The sequence below is a fragment of the Hemiscyllium ocellatum genome, chromosome 10, assembly GCF_020745735.1.
Source record: "Hemiscyllium ocellatum isolate sHemOce1 chromosome 10, sHemOce1.pat.X.cur, whole genome shotgun sequence".
Lineage (NCBI taxonomy): Eukaryota > Metazoa > Chordata > Chondrichthyes > Orectolobiformes > Hemiscylliidae > Hemiscyllium > Hemiscyllium ocellatum.
Window position 1 is genome coordinate 93,616,760 of NC_083410.1, and position 23,161 is coordinate 93,639,920.

The following is a 23,161-nucleotide window of genomic DNA, read 5'->3' on the forward strand; positions in this document are numbered from 1 at the left end:
ACTAACTGACTTCATGAAAGGAAATTCTAAATGAATCAAAATTGAAGCAGTAACTCCATGAGCAATGCACTGGAAAGCAATTGGTGCTCAGGAGGGAATAACAATCATTCATCAAAAGTTGAATCATCAACATGCAGCTTTCACCAATTAAACCAATTACTAAGTCAACCACACCCTTCCTCTTTCCCCATCTCCCCCTCACTTTTAATGGTTGGTTTTGCCCATAATGGGCTCTGCTTGTAAACACTTTAATTGGCTACACGGGTGATTATTGGTCTTGATTAATAGTTTAAAAAGAAAAAGAAAAGTAATGGTTTTATGGTGGTGGGAAAGTCACCCATATATGATAGCACTTCTGTGTAAACGGAAACTAAAAGTCAAATCCAGAAAACTCTTGTGGCGTATTGGTAATGTTTCTACCATGATCCAGAGGCCTCGGTTCAAGTTCCAACTGCTCCAGCTGTGTGTCCTTAAGACCAGAAGACACAGGAGCAGAAATTAGGCCATTTGGCCCATTGAATCTGCTCTCCCATTCAATCAGGCTGATAAGTTTCTCAAATCCATTCTCCTGCCCTCTCCCCATAAACTTTGATCACCTTAGCAATCAAGAACCTATCTATCTCTGTCTTAAATCTGTGTTGTAACATTCCTACACAAGTTGGTGAGAAAATATCAACAGAAGGTTAAGGCTATTGTGGTAATGTCTCTGAGCTAGGAGACCTTGCCTCAGGTTCCATCCAGCTGTGTGTAATAACATCTCTGAACAGGTTGTTTTGGAAAATGTCAATGTAGTTCCAAGGAGGCCAGTGGCATTGGCGTATTTGGAGCATTAGAGTTGGTTTTAAGTATTCTGACTTCAAAAATATATTAACAGATGAGGAACACTGAGGAAAATGACAAGATGTAAGGTTGTAACTTCGGAATACTGATTCACATAAATCATTGAGGGAAAAATGAATTGAAAGAAGTATTGGATAGAATTAATAATTTGATGTCGACACATAAAGAATGAGTCTGTATTTATTCTTTTTGCACTGTCCCAAAGTGTTTCATAACAGGATAATTTCTTCCTCACATCTGTGAAGTACCTTTGATTGTTTTCCCTGTTGGAGGTGCAATGTGAATCAAGGTGATGTTATTTTTTTAAGGCTTGGTTTGTAGACAAACCTAACAGACTAAAAGGAACAGCTCGTGGATTATTCTGGTACACCCCAGAATTAAATATGAATCACTCCTCCAAGCAAGCGAGGAAAGAAGTTACAAATGGCATTCTGTTCACTTTCATCACTCTGACCTAATTGACAGTAACAGCTGGGACTTCAATATTGGGCACTCTATTGAGGAAGAGCATTACAAAGAATAGATCAGTTTCTGGCATGCATAGGATTGTGGGTAAGCAAGGTGCCATTATTGACTGTTTCCTGGAAATATTGACACGTTGAAAATGTGTTGCTGGAAAAGCGCAGCAGGTCAGACAGCATCCAAGGAGCAGGAGAATCGACATTTCGAGCATGAGCCCTTCTTCAGGAATGAGGAGTGTGTGCCAAGCAGGCTAAGATAAAATTTAGGGAGGAGGGACTTGGGGGAGGGGTGTTGGAAATGCGACAGGTGGAAGGAGGTTAAGGTGAGGATGATAGGCCAGAGTGGGGGTGGGGACGGAGAGGTCAGGAAGAAGATTTCAGGTTAGGAAGGTGGTGCTGAGTTTGAGGGTTGGGACTGAGACAAGGTGGGAGAGGGGAAATGAGGAAACTGGAGAAAGCTGAGTTCATCCCTCGTGGTTGGAGGGTTCCTAGGCGGAAGATGAGGCGCTCTCCATAGGAGACCTATGGAGGTCTCCTCTATATTGGGGAGACAGACCGCCTATTTGCGGAACATTTCAGAGAACACCTCTGGGACACCCTGACCAACCAACCCAACCACCCCATGGCTCAACACTTCAACTCCCACTTCACCAAGGACATGCAGATCCTTGGACTCCTCCATCGCCAGACCATAGCAACACGACGGCTGGAGGAAGAGCGCCTCATCTTCCGCCTAGGAACCCTCCAACCACAAGGGATGAACTCAGATTTCTCCAGTTTCCTCATTTCCCCTCTCCCACCTTGTCTCAGTCCCAACCCTCAAACTCAGCACCACCTTTCTAACCTGCAATCTCCTTCCTGACCTCTCCGCCCCCATCCCCATTCCAGCCTATCACCCTCACCTTAACCTCCTTCCACCTATCACATTTCCAATGCCCCTCCCCCAAGTCCCTCCTCCCTACCTTTTATCTTAGCCTGTTTAGCACACTCTCCTCACTCCTGAAGAAGGGCTCATGCCCGAAACGTCGATCCTCCTGCTCCTTGGATGCTGCCTGACCTGCTGAGCTTTTCCAGCAACACATTTTCAGCTCTAGTCTCCAGCATCTGCAGTCCTCACTTTCTCCTACAATATTGACATGTTGGTCAACCAATAGTGACAGCACATGAACAGGACGGTTGGAGGTGGAGGATCAAATACTGAAAGCTCCCTGAAAGAGTTGGCAGCCTTGTATGCAGCGAATGAAGGATTCATCTGACAATTTTGTGTTGTAGTTGAGGGATGAATGATGGGGAAACCAGAAAAGAACTCCCCTGTGTTACAGTGTGATGGATCGTTAATTTCCACATAAGGTCTTGATGTAATATTTCATCCAGAGGATAAGCAGCTCCAACAATACTAACCTTGATGTGTGGGCCTGGAAGATGTACTCAAGTCTTAGGGCAAAATCTTATGTCTATTTAGCTAAGTATCAATTTTGTCAAGTTTTGCGGAAGGTTTTTTCTGTGAGGCCTAGTGAGTTTTCTTCAGCTATTGTCCCAAACTCACCTCATTAACTATCTAACAGGCATCCTTCTCATCTGATGCTACCTGAACTTTACCAGTCACCATGCACAGATTAACTCACCTTTGCTGGGATATCCCTCACCATCTTCAACAGCCTGTTGTATAGTCTGGAGCTTCCCTGCATGGCTTGTGACCTTACTTCAGAGGTGCCAGACAAGGGGGAAATGATGCCCATTTTGCACCCAGGGATCTGAGGGTCCTGGTGATCTGGGTGATGCATAGCAAAGACCTCCTCTTCCCCTTGGACTGGCAGAGGATGCCAATCAGCAACTGCCAGCCTGTCCAAGGCTGCCAGCCAGTCATTGTGGTCTTGAGAGGGATATCCAGGAGTGAAGGATGAAGGTCAGTGACGTCTGCTCAGCCTGGGTAAGTGCCACCATCTTCTCTGTGCTACCTCACACTCACTCCCATCTCTGCCCCCAGTACTCATTAGGTACTATATCAATAATAAGGTCACTGTGGAACAAAATGCACTCAACAAAATGGATCAATATTGCAGTTTTAAAACCTGTCAGAGAATGGAGAAATCTCCAAATTAAAATGGATGGATGGCAGCGGTCAGCTTTCTGATTGTCCTAAAAAAAAGGATCATGCTCTAAGAAACTGTTGGTCAAACTGGAAAAGGACACTTGGAAAGCAGGAATATAATGTATTATCATTTTGTATATTTCATTATGTTTGTTTTTCATTATTATATAAATTGACTTTATTTAAAAAGGGAATTTGTTATAATCTAATATGGTCTGAAGAAGTACCTGAGACCTGATGAAATGGGGGAATAAGTGATGTATGTTATCGTGTTATAGAGTCATACAGCACAGAAACAGACCCTTTGGTCCATTCATCAAAGCCAACCAAGTTTTCCAAACTAAACTAGTCCCTTTTGGCCCATATCCCTCTAAACCTTTCTTATTCATGTTCTTGTCCAAATATCTTTTAAATGTGTAATTATACATCTAGTTTTAAACCCCCAACTAGTCTAGGGAAAAGACCTTTGCTACTCACCTTATCTACGCCCCTCATGATTTTATAGACATCTGTAAGGTCATCCCTCAATCTCCTACACTCCAATGAAAAATGTTCTAGTCTAGCCAGTCTCGCCTCGTAACTCAAACTACCCAGTCCTGGCAACATCCCTGTAAACCTCTCAGAAGTCTCTCCAATTTAATAATATGCTTATTATAGCAGGGTGACCAGAACTATATACGGTATTCCAAAAAGTGGCTTCACCAACGTCCTGTACAACTGCAACATGACATCCCAACTCCCATAATTAATGGTCTCAGCAATGAAGGCAAGCATGCTAAATGCCTTCTTAAACATTCTGTCCTAGTTGGGGAGCTAGAAATCAGTGGTGTGTGAGTTTTATGGAGTGTGTTAACTGAAATGAAGTTGTAAGTAAAAATGTGGACTTGGACCAGAAACATTTATCATCCAATGCATAATATCTCAGAGCAGGGAGAACAATGCAACAGAGCAGCAAGCATATTCCAAGCTTCTCTGATGCAGTACTGGATGCCATGACATTATGAACAAGAAAGGGATTCTTTGTTCACGTGAAATCGGAAACATTAAAAAGGCAGAGGCCAGGGACAGCCATCACTGCCTAAGCAGTCTGGCACCAAGGACCTGACTACAATGTAAGGAGGAGAGAGTGAGGACTGCAGATGCTGGAGATCAGGGTCAAGAGTGTGCTGCTGGAAAAGCACAGCAGGTCAGGCAGCATCCGAGGAGCAGGAGGATGGATGGACATTCTCCTGCTCCTCAAATGCTGCCTGATCTTCAGTGTAAGGAGTGTTTGATGGCCTCAATTAAGTTTAGTATCAAATGCTTTTCTTCACAAACCATATCTTTTCAATCAAACACACTCATACCTTTCCATTTCCTGCTTCTCACTTCACTCATTAACCAGCATTCTCTACCAAGTATCATGCACATTCACAGCCTCATATTACACTCTCACATTTGGCACTGGTGCCCAGCTCACATTCACATTCCCAGCTTGGATGCATGGCAAAATATTTAAATATGACATGCCCAGTGTTCAAATACATTGCACCATACCCAACGACACACTACCCTCACTCTAACTGATCAAGGGGCTCCAAGTACACAAATGGCAACCTTTAATCGGCAGGAGACAGACATTGCTGGATCCCCACCCACCACAGGTGTGCTGCCCATCATTGGCAAAGGCATAAAAAGTTGTAGCCCAGCAGCAAGTTTTAAACCGTGGAAGGAAATTGTTCACTCCTGGCTAATCAAGCCTCTCACATCCCATTTTTTTGTCATACAATCACTTCTGATTTGCAGGCACAAATGGTTTAAGCCCGCACTTTCCCTCCTCCTTTCCCACCAACTTCACCCTTCCACCTTTCTCCTTCCCGATGCCACGAGAAATGGCATCACCAAAGCATTGATGTGGAAACATGGCATCCAAGAGGAATATGACACTCTCACTCACCACTCTCACAGTCACCACTCAGAAATTGGCACAGTGAGTCTAGTGCAGACATGGGATCTGTGTGTAGTCAGGGAACAGGGAAAGGAGAATGTAAATACTAGCTCCCCAGTGGGCCAGGTTTCACTCAAGTTTGATTGCAGAGCGCTCAGATGGAGATTTCAATGGGGTGGCCATTTGGTTGATGGCTGATGCACATTGAAAATGCTTAGTGTAATGGTAGACCTATCAAGAAGTCCACTGTCACTGTCAGGGAGTTCAGTACCAACCTGACATAGGCCATTACACAGAAATCCATGCTTATTCTTTCCAGCTTAGATGTGGTAGTGAAAGCAGCTTTGGACCTGACCGTTCAGCCTCTCTTTGATGGCTGACATATTGGTTCCTTTTCCAGCACAAGCTGAAATCACACAGTGCAAGCTCAGAATGAAGAAATGAACTAGGTCGTTCCCATTACAGGTCTGGCTTGGTGCCCGTGCAGGTTCATGTTGTCATGGCTGAGAATGCCAGCTTTCAATGGAGCTGACAGTGTCTCACAGCAGTTCTGCAAACTGTGGATAATGAACTGGGAGGTGTGAGAAATGTCACCTTGGTCCTGCATGGTAGAAGCCCAGAATAAATGATTTTAGGACAATGGTCACCTTTACCAACACTAGCCAGGGCAATGATAGCTGCTGGCTTAGATTGAAATCAGAAGATGCTTCCAGGAAGATCTGAATGGATAAGACTTCCTACTGAGGGATCAGCTCTCCCTCATCCCTCTAAGAGTAGTCAGCCCTCTACTGTGCAGATTGTGTTCAATCTCCCTCTCATATTATAACAAGTGGAAATTAGAACTATAGCATGCAGTGCTTGGAACAGGTAATTAGATTAGATTCCCGACAGTGTGGAAACAAGCCCTTCGGCCCAACAAGTCCACAACAACCCCCCGAAGAGCAACCCACCCAGACCAATTCCCCTCCCCTATATTTGCCCAACTAACACTATGGGCAATTTAGCATGGCCAATTCATCTGACTTGCACATCTTTGGATTGTGGGAGGAAACTGGAGCATCCGGAGGAAACCCACGCAGATACGGGGAGAATGTGCAAACTCAGTACAGACAGTCACCCAAGACCGGACTTGAACCTGGTTCACTGGCACTGTGAGGCAGCAGTGCTAACCACTGAGCCACTGTGCCAGCAATCAATTGGAGTGTTTACTGTCATAATCAATGACTCTCCAACTGAATACCATTTCATGTCAGCATCACCAACTGTGACCAACTCAGCAAACCACCAAATATTTCTACAAGCTCCTCCAAACAGTCGACAGAGAGTGAACAGCAACAGACCTGCAAGCTGGTAATGAAACCTTCAAACAGCTCTGGGTCAGTGAAATCATATTCAGCCACACGCCTTTACAAGAGGACATTATCTGGAGCAGTAAAATCATTGTTGGTGTCATGTTGGAGTTACCCACTGACCACGTCCACAGCGTCAACTTCTGATGTGTGCTCCCAATACCCAGGGTAACACCTTGATTGAGGTGGTTTTTCAGCACAACCATGTTGCAAATGCACATGCACACGATGTGACACACAGTCTAGAGTCAGAATGAGGTCTGCAGTGCCAAAATTGCATAGACAAATGTTGCAGGCAGAATATCATATGATATTCTGTACCCCATATGGACACAATATCCTGAAGTACACTCTTGGGATGGAGGATTGGATCCAGGCCACGTGGCATTGATTTGCTTTTTAATTATCTTTAGCTTAGAAGGCTGCATGGTGATTTAACTTCCATGTTCAAAAAATTAAATGGACTCAAGCAAATGGACACAGAGAAATTATTTCTTTTAGTGGGAGAGTATAGGGCAGAAGGGGAAGTTCTTAAAATTGGAGACCGACTGTTCAGGAGAATCAAGAAGCAATGCTTTGTGCAGAGCAAGTTAAAATCTCAAATTCGCTCCCTGAAAAGGCTGCGGATGTTGGGTTCTTCAATTAAAACTTTTTGAGATTGAAATCAGTAAGTTTTGGTTGGGTAAAAGGTACTAACAATTGCACCATCAAATTTGTTAGAGGATGTTAAAATGCAGATCAGTTGTGACTTAATGGAATGGCAGAACAGGTTAATGGGATGAATAAATATCTCCTGTTCTTATTGAAATGTAAGATCTATCCTTTGATGGTTTGCTATGAAATTGGCAGAAACATGAACCTGAGCTGTGAGATCATTGAACGAGGAAATCTGGGAGCACACTGCAGTTTCTCAATATGTACTGCTACACAGCTGAGACTGACAATCACTCCCACATCTCCTCCTTCTATAAAATTGACCAAAGTGCAATTCCAATGAAAAGAAACGTAGTAATGCTAACATTTCTGCACAGACAATCAGAAGCTCTCAGAGACAGGGGACATTGCAGTCAGTCAGTACATACAACACAATGAATCACAAAGCCAGCAACTGGAACAGCTGCGCAAGTAATTTACCTTCTGTTGTCAACCTCTCTAACTCTCTGTACACTTTTTTTAAAATCTTGCTTTCAGCCTCCAAACTGTCAAGCTGCATGGCATTCACAAGCCAACTTAAGGTTTTAATACCCTGAAAAAGCTTGTGTGAATTACATAGAATTACATCAAATTTACTGCATGGAAACAAGGCATTTGCTTTCTCTAGTCATTGCATGTGTTTATTCCACCTGATCCTCAGTCCTTATGCTCTACCTGATCCTTCTCAACCCCTTCTTTATCTAATCCCATTATTTTTTCCTTCTGATTCTTTCTCATTCATGGACATACCTAGCTTCGCCTTCAAGGTATCTTTGCTATTTTCCTCAACTACTCAGATGATAGCAGATTTCATTCAACGTGTAAAGATAATTCTTTTGAATTCTTTATAGGATTTATTAGTCACAACAGGCCGAAGGCAGCAGTGTCTCTGAATTCAGTCTTATTCCTGAACAGAGGAATGTGATTAGTATCCCTTGCCCTCCCTCCTTTGTGGGAAGTTTCAAATTTGCAATTGATATATTCTCTTGGAGACTTCCATCAGCAGTATGTGCACCCACTATGATTAACTGGGTATAATTACTGCTCAATATCTAGTCAAACAACGGCAAGAAAACTCTTCAGTTATGAAACAAAAAGTGTTGGAGGAACTCAAGAGGTCTGGCAGCATCTATGGAGAAAGAAACTGACATTAGATTTCAAGTCTAATATAACTTCCTCAGAGCTGAGTGAATCTCTACATTAGCTCCGGCAATCCTACATTTGCCTCTGCATATATTTCCCTTACCTTCCAAAAAGGGGACTGATAAACACTTATATAAGACAACTGTAACTGGTAATAATGTCCAAGTATTTCTCACCTCTCTTTTTATCCAATGGAATCTGTCTCAGGTTTACACAGGAAACTAACACGTGTCAGTCTAGTGTTGAACCGGTAATTTGTGGATGCTATTTCTCACTGCCACCTCCATAATTCTGCATTCACTCTTTTACCTTTTCCATTTCAATGGTATAGTTGACTGTGTCTATCTCCGTAGACTGGCATATTAGCACTAATGGAATCCATTATTTTGTGATGCATTGTGAGGGAGTAATTACTGTTTGTCACTTTAACGGTAAAAGAACATCAAAATCAAATGGAATCCATTTGTGAAATTGCTATGACGAGATGGGCATCCCCAAATCGTTCCTTTAAATTTACCTTTTCTTCCCTTATTTTTTCATAGGGATGCAGTGATTAAAAATAACAAAATCATTGAGTAAAATTGTAACGTGAGTCACTGATGAAAATCTGTTTCTCTTCCTCAGGGAATGAAAGTTTAGCAGAAAATTATGTACAAGACAGCAAAATGGGGTTCATCATCAACGCCATTTATGCCATGGCCCACGGATTGCATGACATGCACAAAACACTCTGTCCAGGTCACTCCGGCCTCTGTGAAGCAATGAAACCTGTTGATGGCAAAAAACTCCTACAGTTTCTAATAAAGACTTCATTCATTGGAGTTTCCGGTGAGGAAGTGTGGTTCGATGAGAATGGAGATTCTCCAGCAAGGTAACATCAGTGCAAAAGGAAACTTCCAGTGTGTTATTTGAGATGAATAATTTAGGATGAATATTTGGCAGGAAAAAAGTTACTTGGCGGTGTTGACTTGTTACATTTTATTTGGAGTGTGTCATTTGGAGAGTTTACTTAAGATAAGAACAAGAGTAGGCCATTTACTGCTTTGTCTCTGTTCGAACTTTAATGTGATCTGTAACCTTACTATATAATACCTGCATCCACATCTTATCCCTTAATGTCTTAAGATTAATAAAAATATATCAATCTCGGATTTAAAATTTAAAAAGATCAATGGCAGTTTGTGGGAAGATTCCACCATCCTTTGTGAGTGGAAGTGTATCTCACCTTCACTCCTGAGGAGGGACCTGGGGGAGGGGCATTCCCAACACCCCTCCCCCAAGTCCCTCCTCCCTACCTTTTATTTTAGCCTGCTTGGCACACCCTCCTCATTCCTGAAGAAGGGCTTATGCCCAAAACGTCGATTCTCCTGCTCCTTTGATGCTGCCTGACCTGCTGCGCTTTTCCAGCAACACATTTTAAAGCTCTGATCTCCAGCATTTGAGGTCCTCACTTTCTCCTAGTTCTTAATGAATACTTTGCTTCAGTATTCACAACTGAGAGGGACTTTGGCATTTCTGAGGACAGCATGAAACAGAGTGAAATGCAAGAAAAGGTTGATATTAAGAAGGAGGATGTGCTGAAAATTTTGAAAAACATAGATAAATAGCCTGGACCAGACAGGATATACCCTAGGTTACTATAATAAGCAAGGGAAGACATTGCTGTGCCTTTGGCAATGACCTTTGCACCTCACTATCCACTGGAGTAGTACCAGATGATTGGAGGGTGGCAAATGCTATTCCCTTGTTCAAGAAAAGGAATAGGAATAATCCTAGGAATTACCGACCAGTCAGTCTTATGTCTGTGGTGGGCAAAGTATTGGAAAGGATTCTGAGAGACAGGATTTATGATTACTTGGAAAACCATAGTTTTATTAGAGATAGTCAGCATGACGTTGTGAGGGGCAGGTCATGCCTCACAACCCTTATTGAATTCTTTGAGGATCTGACAAAACACATTGATGAAGGTAGAGCAGTAGATATGGTGTATATGGATTTTAGCAAAGCATTTGATAAGGTTCCGCGTGGTAGGCTCATTCAGAAAGTAAGGAGGCATAGGATACAGGGAAACTTGTCTGTCTGGATACAAGATTGGCTGGCCCATAGAAAACAGAGGCTAGTGGTAGATGGAAAATATTCAGCCTGGAGCTCAGTGACCAGTGATGTTCCACAGAGATCTGTTCTAGACCTCTGTTCTTTATGATTTTTATAAATGACTCAGATGAGGAGTGGAAGGGTGGATTAGTAAGTTTACTTATGATGCAAAGATTGGTGGAGGTGTGGATAGTATTGAGGGCTGTTGTAGGTTGCAATGGGACATTGACAGGATGCAGAGCTGGACTGATAAGTGGAAGATGGAGTTCATTCTAGAAAAATCTGAAGTGATTCACTTTGGAATATCAAATTTGAGTGCAGAATACAGGGTTAAAAGCAGGATTCTTGGCAGTGTGGAGGAACAGAGGGATCATTCCGTATACCACTCCTCACTCGTCATTGGGAACTCCTCAAATGCATAACTATGCACGTGACCTTCTGCTCATCCTTGGAGATATCTGTTTAGTAAATCATAGCCAGAGTTTGAGGCTGACATGGAGTCTGCGGGTGTGTCATCTCTTAGTAGAATCTGTAAATCTTATACTTGGAGACCAGTTGTATTGGTCTCCAAGCAGGATTATTGCTGTAGGTAATAAAAGGTCTCACTTCCAAATCATTTTGAGGATTCAACAGAAGCAAAAACTTTATGGACTGAATCTTACATTTTTGGCGGTGTCACGCTCATTGGGTTTTGTAGAGGGTTTCTCACCATGAGGCCTAAGGATGTCTCTTACAAAAGTCATCTCATTAATTATTTATCCCATCTCACCCGACTCTTGCCCTATCTTACCATTCCTGGAAGAACTCACTATTGCTTGGCTATCCCAGAATTCATGGGCATCCCTGGCACCAGTGCCGATTTAAAAGTCCCCTGTGCACTCGGATGAGCACTGTCAGTCCCCGAGCTGCCCTGCACATTTGTGACCTTCATCCCGGACATGACAGACAAGGAGAAATTGGTGCCAGAGGTGCTGCCGAATGAGGTGGTGCAGAGGCAGAACGTCCTCTACCTCCAGGACCAGGCATGACACCAGACATGGGTTTCCTCCGGGTGCTATGGTTTCTTCCCACAATCCAAAGATGTTAGGTGAATTGCCCATAGTGTTCAGGGATGTGAAGGTTAGGTGCATTAATCTGAGGTAAATGTAGAGTAGTAGGTGAATTGGTCTGGGTAGGTTACTCTTCAGAAGGTCGGTGCAGACTTGTTGAGCCAAATGGCCTATTTCCATACTATATGGATTCTATGATCCTATGATCCTATGATCCTATGCCAGCGTAGTCCAGCACTGTCTCAGCTGATGAATGTACAAAAACTTAGGAGGAAAATGAATAACCTACTCCACTCCACCAACATAACAGCTATCCATGTTATTTCCAATACCTCACACACACTCTATCTTTGCTTCTTTACCTACCTGTTACTAAGACTCATACTCTACGGCCCTCATTTCTGCTGCAATATCTTCTGCTGCTAAATGAGAATCTTGCTTCAATGCCCAGAACCGTGAACTCTTCCAAATTCACTTCACCTTTTTATTCTTTTCATAAGTGGGTGTGGCGAGATACTCACTTGGCAGTGACAAGATGTCAAATGACAAGGGTTAATGTTTATTAACTGCCTTGTTAGTGCGACAACCTGCCTCATTAGTATTTGGCCTCCCAAACATACCAAGCAAGCTCAATGTTCAGAAAACGTGGCAAGGAAACCAGATCGAGTGTCGGGCAAATTCAGCTCACCACTTCCACATCAGGCACTGAGCAACAATATCTCAGGAGATGATCCAGGCACCAGCCACTGGAGATTGTCATCTGGGATCTGCCATAAACTGCCACAGCACCTCTCCAATGCACTGGCAGGCTGCTCAGGAAGCACAGACCAGCATTGCACGGCACATTAGCAACTGGTATTAAAAGGCTGCAGCAAGGATACTTTGTGCACATGGAGAGTTTGTTCACATGGAGACATTGTGCACATGGAAGCTTAGTGCATATGGACACTTTGTGCACATGGGCAAGCATCCAGCTCTCGGAATGGAGCATGCTGGATCCCATGGCTGCTCACTCACTCTCTTAGCATTCAACTTTGTGTCTACATATACAAGGTACTATCCATGCCAATCCTGACCATGCCGTGCCTGTAAAAGGATTGGTGTTTCAGCCAACTGCTGTTCTGAGATCCTGTTTATTGTAGACAAACTGAGAGGCTGCTTGCCATGCTTGTCAGTACAAAACTGTCCTGTGGGTTTGAGGGCTCATCTTGGTGAATAGCACATCAACTTCACACCTTCAATAACTGCTAGCTGCCTGCACAGTGACACACTGCACCAAATGGCCATGTTGGAAACTGGTGGGGGCTAGTGTCCAACACAGCCAAGATGGGACCTGTCAGTCAGGGGCTTTGGTACCGTCAATCACACAATAGTCTGCACAGACTCCAGGGGTTTCAGCACATTCAATCATCCTCTTGGGAATCTCATGGTCAGGGCGTCTGTCCCAATATACCTGGAGAGTGCTCAGTGGTCAGTCCTATAGGGCCAATCCGAACAATCAGTGGAACTGTGTATTGTCAGCAAGGGAACTGCAGAGACAGCATTGGTGAAGGGGAGCCATTGTCCAAGTGACTTCCAAGTTGTTTGAGTCTCACAAATTCCATCCCTCGCCTAACATGTAACGATTGTGCTGAATGCAGTGTGACCTTTAGTGTTCAATGTGGGTTCAGTGTTTGGATTGTGGTGTTCTGTTACTGGCCGTCCCTTTGCAATGACATGTCTGATACAGACAAATCCCCCAGTACCCATGGTCAGCATCGCTCACTGTGTGATGAAGCTTGCTGGGGGCACATCTACAAGGTATGCCACTGCTGTGAGATCAAAGAAATTCTTTCAGTCCTTCTGTGCCCAGTTTATGTCCTTCCCACTGAGCGAGATGGACCCTGCCACTGTTGGGGATATTGTTCACTGTGGTTGCCTGTCCAAGAACCTGAAGGTGGTTACAGGAGATGTAGGATGGATAGCAAGCTCAAGAGCAGTTATAAGCCCCCATGGAGGATCACATGTATCCAGCTCAGGGAGAAGGTAAGGTTGTAGCCACAGGGACCTTCAGGAAACACGATGTGCATAGGTAGGCCCTGGAGATTTTCAGGACTGATTCCATTTTCCTAGGCGTGAGGGAGGCCCTGTGCCAATGCTGGCTCCATTTGCCCTGGGGTATGGTGATGTGACTATGCTGGATGATGGAGCAGGACCTGGGGCCTTCAGGAGAAGGAAGTCATTTACCCCCCACAACTATGGAAATCACTGCAACACTGATCCACAGTGTTACTGGCACCTCCACAGGTGACCGGTGTGAGATCTCATAGTCCTCTAAGTCTGTCGACCGCTTTTCTTTTCTCTTCATTCTTTCATGGGAAATGGGTGTCACTGGCCTGGCCAACATATGATGCCCATCCCTAATTACCCTCAATTTGAGTGGCTTACTTGACCATTTCAGAGGGCAGTTAAAAGGGAAGTTAACCACAATACCTTGGGTCCAGAGTTACAAGTTGTTCAGACCAGGAATGGTCTGCTGATTTCTTCTCATGAAGGACATTAGTGAAGCCAATGGGTTGTTATGACCATTGACAATGGTTTCATGATTACCAATACCACAACTAGCATTTGTTTTAAATTGCAGATTTATTAAAAACAAACTGAAATTCCACCAGCTGTCACAGTGGGATTTGTCTGATCCGTTGGATCATGAGTCCAGCAACTTAACCATCATGCACCATTTCCTTTGTAGATTAATTGATAGAAATGGGTTGTTAAGAATAGACAACAGCTCAGCTGACTGAATTTGAATGAGATGGACCTTGGTCTTTCTCCATCTAGCAATATCTATGTTCCCATAGTTACCAGATACTCATAGAGTTTGCGCTTCCTTTAATTCCTTAGAATGACGTAAGAACTATACCCTATGTAACCGACAGCAATATATGCCCTGAGACCAACTATGACTGGTTACTAAAATGTTGATTTGAAGAATAAAAAGCACCAGTTCAACAAAGTGCTCACAAAAATCATTGTCAGCCTCAAGCTTCGGTCACGATTTACAAACAGATGTTCCCAAAGGAAGAGTAGAAGAACATGTACAAGGATACAAATTTGGTAATATCGTACACCAGAGCGTTCTCGTACAAATAAATGATCCTAATCAATATGTATTAGACAGATGCAGTAGGCTGTATATTGAAAGTGCAGGACCTTGTCTGTCCAGATCCCTTATTGGGACTCAACATAATATCAACGCAGATTGAGAGAAGCAGAGGTTCAGATGGAGCATGCCTAAAGATGAGAAGACCAGAAATATTTGGAGGTTAGAGGTCATTTCCTTTGCAAGGGGTCTGCTTGGGTTACCTTTCGGAGTGAGGGAAGAATAAAGAACCCACTACAATAAAAGAATCGCCTGAATTTTCTGCACCACAGAGGATTCCCTCACCACTTCATCAGCTGCACTTTATCTTCCCTGGAGTCAGTGATCAGATTTTTGCCTCCCAGTGGAAGTGTGAATTGAGTCACCAAATGCCGAATTTGGTTCGCTGGATAAATAATTTTCTTGTGTCTTCCTGACCTCGCACCATTTCCATATGGTCTTTAGGTGTATCAGTAAGGCCTTGGATGCAAACTCCACCCACGATCCTTCCAAGGGCAGGATCCTCATTGTGGGGACCACCAGAAAATTGTATTTCCCTGCTGACATGTGCTGGTGCAGATTTTGTAAAGCCTAAAATAATGCCACCTTAGAAATTTTATCACCATCAGTAAAAGCCTGCTGAGGAATCAGGAACATTTTGAAAGTGCAAAATGTTTTGATCGCTTCAAATATCACTATTGGATGTTACGTTGTAATGCAGACATATATTTTAATCCTGTCATTCATCATAGGGATCTGTCCAGCATGGATGATTGACCCTTGCATTGAGCAGCCCTGTGGACTCATCCTGACGCAGTATTTTTTTCAATTGTCAAAAGTGCCAAAATGCATTATCAAATATAAAAGGTTCTGACAATCACAGCTTTCATGTTTTATATTGTAATTTAAATCAATTGACATCTCGGGTTGTTAAAAACAAAACGGTATTTGAAAATTGAAAAATTCTTGTCACCCACTCCACTCTATAGATCACCAGACATCCTGTTTGAAGCAGATCAGAGGAAGTTCACACAACTGGTACCTGAGCTGGGGGTGCTATGCTATCGGGAGAAGGTGGAGTTTAAAAGAATAAGAGATTATCACACTGAAGCATAATATCCTGAGGAGATGTGACAGGGTGGATGCTGAAAACTAGTTTCCCCTTTTGGGCGAAACAAGAATTAGAAATGGAAATGAGACACAATTCTGTTCTATCAGTTTCAGGCAGTGTAACATGACACTCTTGTTCAGAAAACCATAACCATTGTGAATGCTTGGGTGAGTTTCAAAAGCTATTAATGGTTTCCAGTCAGTGTTTTCCTAGTTTTAACTAGGAAATTCTTTAATGTAAACTGTTACCTATTTCTTTATTTTCTGCTATTCTATGAAGTAATGCTTACTCCTACTACCTCACACCAAAGTCTTTTTTTAGCTACCTATCTTGATACATAAGATGGCGTCATGTGTGGCTACATTATACACTTTTCACTGTACTCCTAAAATCTAAAATCTACGCCTTTTCTAAGTATTGATTCAAGAACCATCCAAACTTTTAAGAAGTTGTAATAACAGAATGCATCTTTGATATAGTTAACCATATGTTTACAAACACAATAGGTACATAAACGAATACATTTTCTGTTTATCCTAAAGCAGATTTATTTCTGGTAATGATGATAAAACGCTTTATTTCAAAGTTTTATTACACTGTTAGAGTTTAATCTTTTTCCAGTTTTTTTAAAAAATGATTTTCACTGCTATTACTTAGCTCCCAAGGACTATACATAGTGCATGCTGGTGAGTAACTATGGAAGATATATGGGAGGCATAAAGGTGATATGGGGGATCTGACAGGGTATGGAGATGGCATTTCCCTACTCGAGGGGAAATGATATGGAAGTGGTGATTGGTGAGTGTTATAGGTAATCTGAAATCACATCGGGTGACAGGTGAAGTTATTGAGGAATGAGAGGGATATAGAGGTGGCATGGGCTATCTGAGGGAGCACTGAGTAGGTCAGAGATGAGAAAGTGAGGAGTAAGCTCTAGGAGGCTTAATTTTCAGAGCTTGGCTGATATACTGGAAAACGTAGACATGCCTTTGTCACGTCTGCACTTATACTGCCATAATTAATTAATTTTAAACCCAAGCCATGCATGAAAGGACACAAACCCAGAGAAGGGTCATTGTGTTGAAAGGTGTAAAAACACATGGGCCAGACTTTCCTGAGAGCACATACCCAAATCGTACCCAAGCCCTTCTTGGTCATTGTGTTTCATTGGGAAGCATTAACACCAGTGAGTGGAGAAAAATGTTACTAAATGCTTGGCACAGCAGTCCTTAAACTAACAAGACACTAGTCAGTTTGAGGCTTAGCAAATTAACCATGAGGTGGATCAGTAGTCACAGAGGAAGCAGATAGAATCCAACCCAGGGCTGGAAATTTCGTTTCGCTATACGACAACAGATCACCACTGCAGAAAAACTCGTTGAGGCAAAATTTTGTACTTCATTTAATTGAAGACGTACTCAGCCTGACTGACATCATGCTTGATTCCAAGGTGAAGACCAATGCTATCATCTTTGGTTGAAACCTTCTTTTGTCAAAGTTTAAAATCACACAATACCAGGTCATTGTCCAACAGGTTTAATTGGAAGCACTAGCTTTCGGAGGGCTGCTCCTTCATCAGATGGTTGTCAAGTGCTTGCCTTTTGCCAAAGTTTTGTCTCCATTCTTTAGGAACATCTCCCTCTCAAAATCTATAAACGTAAGTAGTTTCACTCAGAAATGACACTAAATGATATGGGATGGTGACGCCTGGTTAATATTTATTCTAGGTTATGATGTATTCTCTTTACACTGGCAATCGTGTCCTAGTTACATCCCGGAACTTTCATAAATCAGTCTCTCATTTCCATGTAGCAAAAGCATTTCTATTCATGTACTGTACAACTGGGTACTCAGGTAATTACAAAGTGCTTCACAAAATGCCAATGACTATACAAACATACGGATTGGGCCATTCAGCTCCTCTAACCCCACTCAGTCTTTCAGCAAGGTCGTGGCTGGTGTGATTTTGGCCTCAACATCACATTACCATTCCTGAAGAAGGGCTTATGCCCGAAACATTGATTCTCCTGCTCCTTGGATGCTGCCTGACCCGCTGCACTTTTGCAGCAACACATTTTTCAGCTCTGATCTCCAGCATCTGCAGTCCTCACTTTCTCCTATCACATTACCACTTACTTTGATAACCTTTGACTCTCTTGTTAGTCAATAATCTATCTACCTCTGTCTTAAACCTGTTCAATGACCCTATCTCCACAGATGTCATTGAAAGAGAGCCCCAAGGACTCATGGCATTCTAAGAGAAATAAAAATCCCCTTAAATTTCTGTCTTAAACGGGAAACCCCTTACTTTCAAACTATGCTTCTCATTCTTGTCTCTCCCAAAAGAAGAAAGTAGTTTTCAGCGTCCACCCTGTCATGTCCCCTCAGGATATTATGTTTCAGAATGATCATCTCTCATTCTTTTAAACTCCATCTTCTCCCAGTAGCACAGCACCCCCACTTTCTCTGTGAACTTTCTCTGATCTGCATAAAAAAAATTAAAAACAGTAGTCAAAATGGTTTGATGAGATACAGTTAGTAGGTTTGCAGATGACATCAAAATTGGAGGTGTAGTGGATAGCGAAGAAGGTTACCTCAGATTACAACAGGATCTTGATCAGATGGGCCAATGGGCTGAGAAGTAGCAGATGGAGTTTAATTCAGATAAATGTGAGGTACTCCATTTTGGGAAAGCAAATCTTAGCAGGACTTATACACTTAATGGTAAGGTCCTAGGGAGTGTTGCTGAACAAAGAGACCTTGGAGTGCAGGTTCATAGCTCCTTGAAAGTGGAGTCGCAGGTAGATAGTGACGAAGACATTTGGTATACTTCCTTTATTGGTCAGAGTATTGAGTATAGGAGTTGGGAGGTCATGTTGCGGCTGTACAGGACATTGGTTAGGCCACTGTTGGAATATTGCATGCAATTCTGGTTTCCTTCCTATCGGAAAGATGTTGTGAAACTTGAAAGGGTTCAGAAAGGATTTATAAGGATGTTGCCAGGGTTGGAGGATTTGAGCTATAGGGAGAGGCTGAACAGGCTGGGGTTGTTTTCCCTGGAGCGTTGGAGGCTGAGGGGTGACCTTATAGAGGTTTACAAAATTATGGATAGGATAAATAGACAAGGTCTTTTCCCTGGGATCAGGGAGTCCAGAACTAGAGGGCATTGGTTTAGGGTGAGAGGGGAAAGATATAAAAGAGATCTAAGGGACAACTTTTTCACGCAGGGGGTGGTGCGTGTTTGGAATGAGTTTCCAGAGGAAGTGGTGGAAGCTGGTACAATTGCAACATTTTGGAGGCATTTGGATGGGTACATGAATAGGAAGGGTTTGGAGGGATATGGGTAGGGTGCTGGCAGGTGGGACTAGATCGGGTTGGGATATCTGGTTGGCATGGACATGTTGGACTGAAGGGTCTGCTTCCATGCTGTACATGTCTATGACTGTATGATATGTACCTAAATATAGTGAAAAACTTTGTTTTGCGAGCAGTCCAGGCAGACCGTAGCAAATAAGGACATACTGACCCTAGGGTGTTTAGGCAGAGTGAAGCGTACAGGTTACAGGCACACAAAGCAAAATCAACATTATTTGAAGTTAGAGAGTCCATTCATCAGTATAATGATGGCGGGGAAGAAGCTGGTATCTTTTGCCTGATGGAAGAGGTTGTAGGAGAGGTTGTTGATGATCTTTTCCACAGCAACTGGAACTGAAGTCCTTGGATGGGAGGTTGGCTTCCGTGATGGTCTGGGCTGTACACACAACTTTCTGTACATTCTACTGGTCCTGGGCAGAGCAGTTGCCATACCAAGCTGTTATGTACCCAGACAGTATGCTTTCCATGGTGCATCTGTAAATGTTGATGAGGGTCCTTATGGGCATGCCAAAGTTCCTAAGCTGCCTGAGGAAGAAGAGATGTGGTTGGGACTTCTTGACTGTCGCATCTCTGTGGGAGGTCCAAGATAGGTTGTTGGTTATCATCACTCTGAGGAACTTGACGCTTTCGACCCTCTCCACCTCAGCTCCATTGATGTAGGTGAGAGTGTGTCCTCCGGTGGCCTCACCAAATGTTCATGCAAAACATATGATAACCCATTGCAATGAATTTCAATATTCCATTTGCCTTCCCAGTCACTTGCTGTATTTGCATATTAACTTTGGGATTTAAGTACATGGACTCCCAGATCCCGCTGTACCACAGGGGTAAGTCATCACAATTAATCAATCTGAGCATAACAGGATCCCAGCAAGTACAAATGAGGTAAATAATCAAGTGCTGTTTTTTAAGAGATAGATGGTTGTGGCCCACACATCTGGGAATCTTCAAATAATGCCACTGAATGCTTGCACTCACTTGAACAAATAGATAATGGCTTACTGCTGAAATATGGCATGTTCAATGATTGAGCTCTCTTTCTGGTGCACTAAAGTGTCAGTCTATATGATTGCCTTTACTGTGTTGAAGAGTATAGTGGTTTTTCTATCTGGTGTTCTTATGTGTAACATGTTATTGTGTGTGTAAAGTGTTAATAAATGTATAGCCTAGTATTGTGAAAGTGCATGTTATTATGAGAGCTTGGGAACAGGAGGAGGCTATTTATCCCCTCAAGCCACTTCCATCATTCAATTCGATCATGATCGACATGTGCCAACTCCATATATTCACTTATGCCCCAGATCCATCCCTTAGTGCCTTTTGCTAACACAAATCCATCAATTTCAGCTTTAATATTGACAATTGATGCAGCATCAGTTTCAAACTTCTACCACCCCTTGTATGATGAAGTGTTGTCTCATGTCTCTGCTGAACAGTCTGGCTTTAAATTATTTGAGAACATTCCTAATTGTGGACACCCAATCAGCAGAGCTGGTTTCTCCCAATCTAACCTGTTTCCCTTTGTATCTTAAATTTCAATCATGTCACCTTTTAGCCTTCAAAATTCCAAGAATTACATCACTATCCTCTCAATTTAACCATCGGAATTAATTTGACCCGGCAAAATTTCCCAAGATAAAAATAGCATATGTAAGACGTGAAGCCCAAAACTAGTCACATTTGTCCAGGTGTGGTCTGACCAGGGCTTTGTACAGCTAATGTATGACATCTATTCCCTTGTATTCTAGTCCCTACATATAGAAGCCAGAATCCCATTTGCCTTTTGGATTATTTACATTAATCTACATTTTTGAAAATCCATTTGCAGGATAAGGGCATCACTGGCTGGACTGGCATTTATTGCCCATTCCTAATTACCTACAGGGCAATTAACAGTCAACCACATTGCTGTGGGTCTGGAGCCACAAGTAGGTCAGACCAGGTGAGGATGGCAGATTTCCTTCTCTAAAGGACATTAATTGAACCCATTGGGGTTTTTCTGACGATTGACAGTGGATTATTTGTCATCATTAGACTCTTAATTCCAGATTTTATTTTCCCTTGAATTCATATACCACTATCTGCGGTGGGATTCAAACCCGGGTCCCCAGAACATTGTCTGGTTCTCCAGATTAACAGTACACAGATAATAGCACTAGGCCATCACCTCCCCCATTATTTACATTTACAATATTTACATTATGCCTACATTAAATTCCATTGGACAAACTTACGTCCATTCACTTAATTTACCAGAAGCTGTAATGTTACACTTTCTTCATGCTTACCATGACCCATTGGCAATTTTTTATACGAGACTTTCTATCCCACTATATAATTTACTAATGAATACAGTGAGTAGTTGAGGCATCATACAGATCCCTCTGAGACACCACAAGTCGCTTCCTGCCAACTGAAGCACCCCAACCCATTATTCTTACACTTAATCTGCTGTCACTCAGCCAATTCCCTAACCAGGCATGGGTCTAGTGGAGAACTTCAGCAAAAGTTTCTGAAGTCCCAAAAAAAAATCCATTGACATTCTCCTGTCCACTACTTCAGCCACCTCCTCAAAAATATTTAGTCTGATTCATCAGGCATGACCACCATCAAATCCTTGCTAGCTCTCTTTCTCCAATCAGCTGAAAAGTTTCATGTGGTTCAGTCACCCTCTTCTGCATTATACAACTCAGCAACAGGTGACTGACTAATCTACAATTTTCTCATTTCCCTCTGTCGTCTCTCTTATTGAGTGTGTACTGTAACTATACATGCAACGTTGTCTTATATAGACAGCATACATTGTGTGTGTATAACATTGAGTGCAGCTTATTATTCTGAATGTGCAATTTTGAAACATGCGTAACATGTTAATTTGCATGTACTATGCTGCTAAAACTATGCTGAACTGAGACAGAAACACAACTCAGCCACACACCAAACATCCTGTCAGCAGAATCCAAATGTGGTCTCTCCAGGACGTTGGTGAGCACTTGCTTTCCCTCGCGTAACTTTCTCCAATGTCAGATAAGTTTGAGCAGCTTGAGCTAAGTTTTAAAAGGAGTAAACATCCTTTCATATAATCACATACCACTTTAGATCATCTTAACATCTTGAGGAATGACCTGTCTGTGTTAATTCATGAGGAAATAATATATCTTAAGCTTTCTGACCCTTTCCTTCAGTCACTCTTTGTGTGAATCAAACATTCTAGCTAATTATCAGTTAGCTTTAATTCCAGATGTAGCCACACATTTTATCTCTCCTCCTCTCGCTTCTTTGAGACAATTATCACCCAGAACAGAGACTGTCTCACACCTACGTCATATGTCCCTGTGAAATCCGAAGCAGAAACAGATAAAGCTGGAAATCTCAACAACAATTTTCATTGATATAGCAGCTTTATCATACTAGAAAATCTCACAATACTTCACACAGGATCTGTGATAGACAACAATTGACACCGAGCCACAACGAGAAGCAACAGAAGAGGTGACCAAAAACCTGAGACAAACCAATGTCAAGGAGCACCTTGTAAAAGGAGAGAGAAGCAGCGAAGGATGGAGATATAAGTAAGTTTTATCAGATCTTGGGACACGGGTCTCTAAGGCACAGCTACCAATGGTTTGACCAAAGAACTGGGGGATTGTGATGTTCTCAGGTTGTTGGAGGGTTAGAGGAGGTTGCAGAGTTGGGGGGTGGGATGGGGGATGTGAACACAAGGGTAAAAATTTTAAAAATCAAGGCATTGCTAAACCCAGAGCAAATGTACGTCAGAAAGCATCACAGAGACAAGAATATCCCTGTGAAATGGTGAAATGGATCGTTTCCCTTTGCACAGCTGACTGAGGTCTCAGTACCTCTTAATTCAACTGTAAATGATTAGTACTTTGACATTGCATTTCC

At 42.6% G+C, this 23,161-nt stretch overlaps 1 protein-coding gene across 1 annotated transcript in view; it reads left to right on the forward strand.

Moving 5' to 3' along the window:
* The window catches only part of LOC132819582 (metabotropic glutamate receptor 1-like), a 313,439-nt gene that overhangs the window by 250,480 nt on the left and 39,798 nt on the right, over positions 1–23,161 (forward strand). Inside the window, exon 6 of the mRNA XM_060831152.1 lies at positions 9,130–9,376. Coding sequence (XP_060687135.1) covers positions 9,130–9,376 — 247 coding nt within the window. The remainder of the gene's footprint in view (positions 1–9,129; positions 9,377–23,161) is intronic.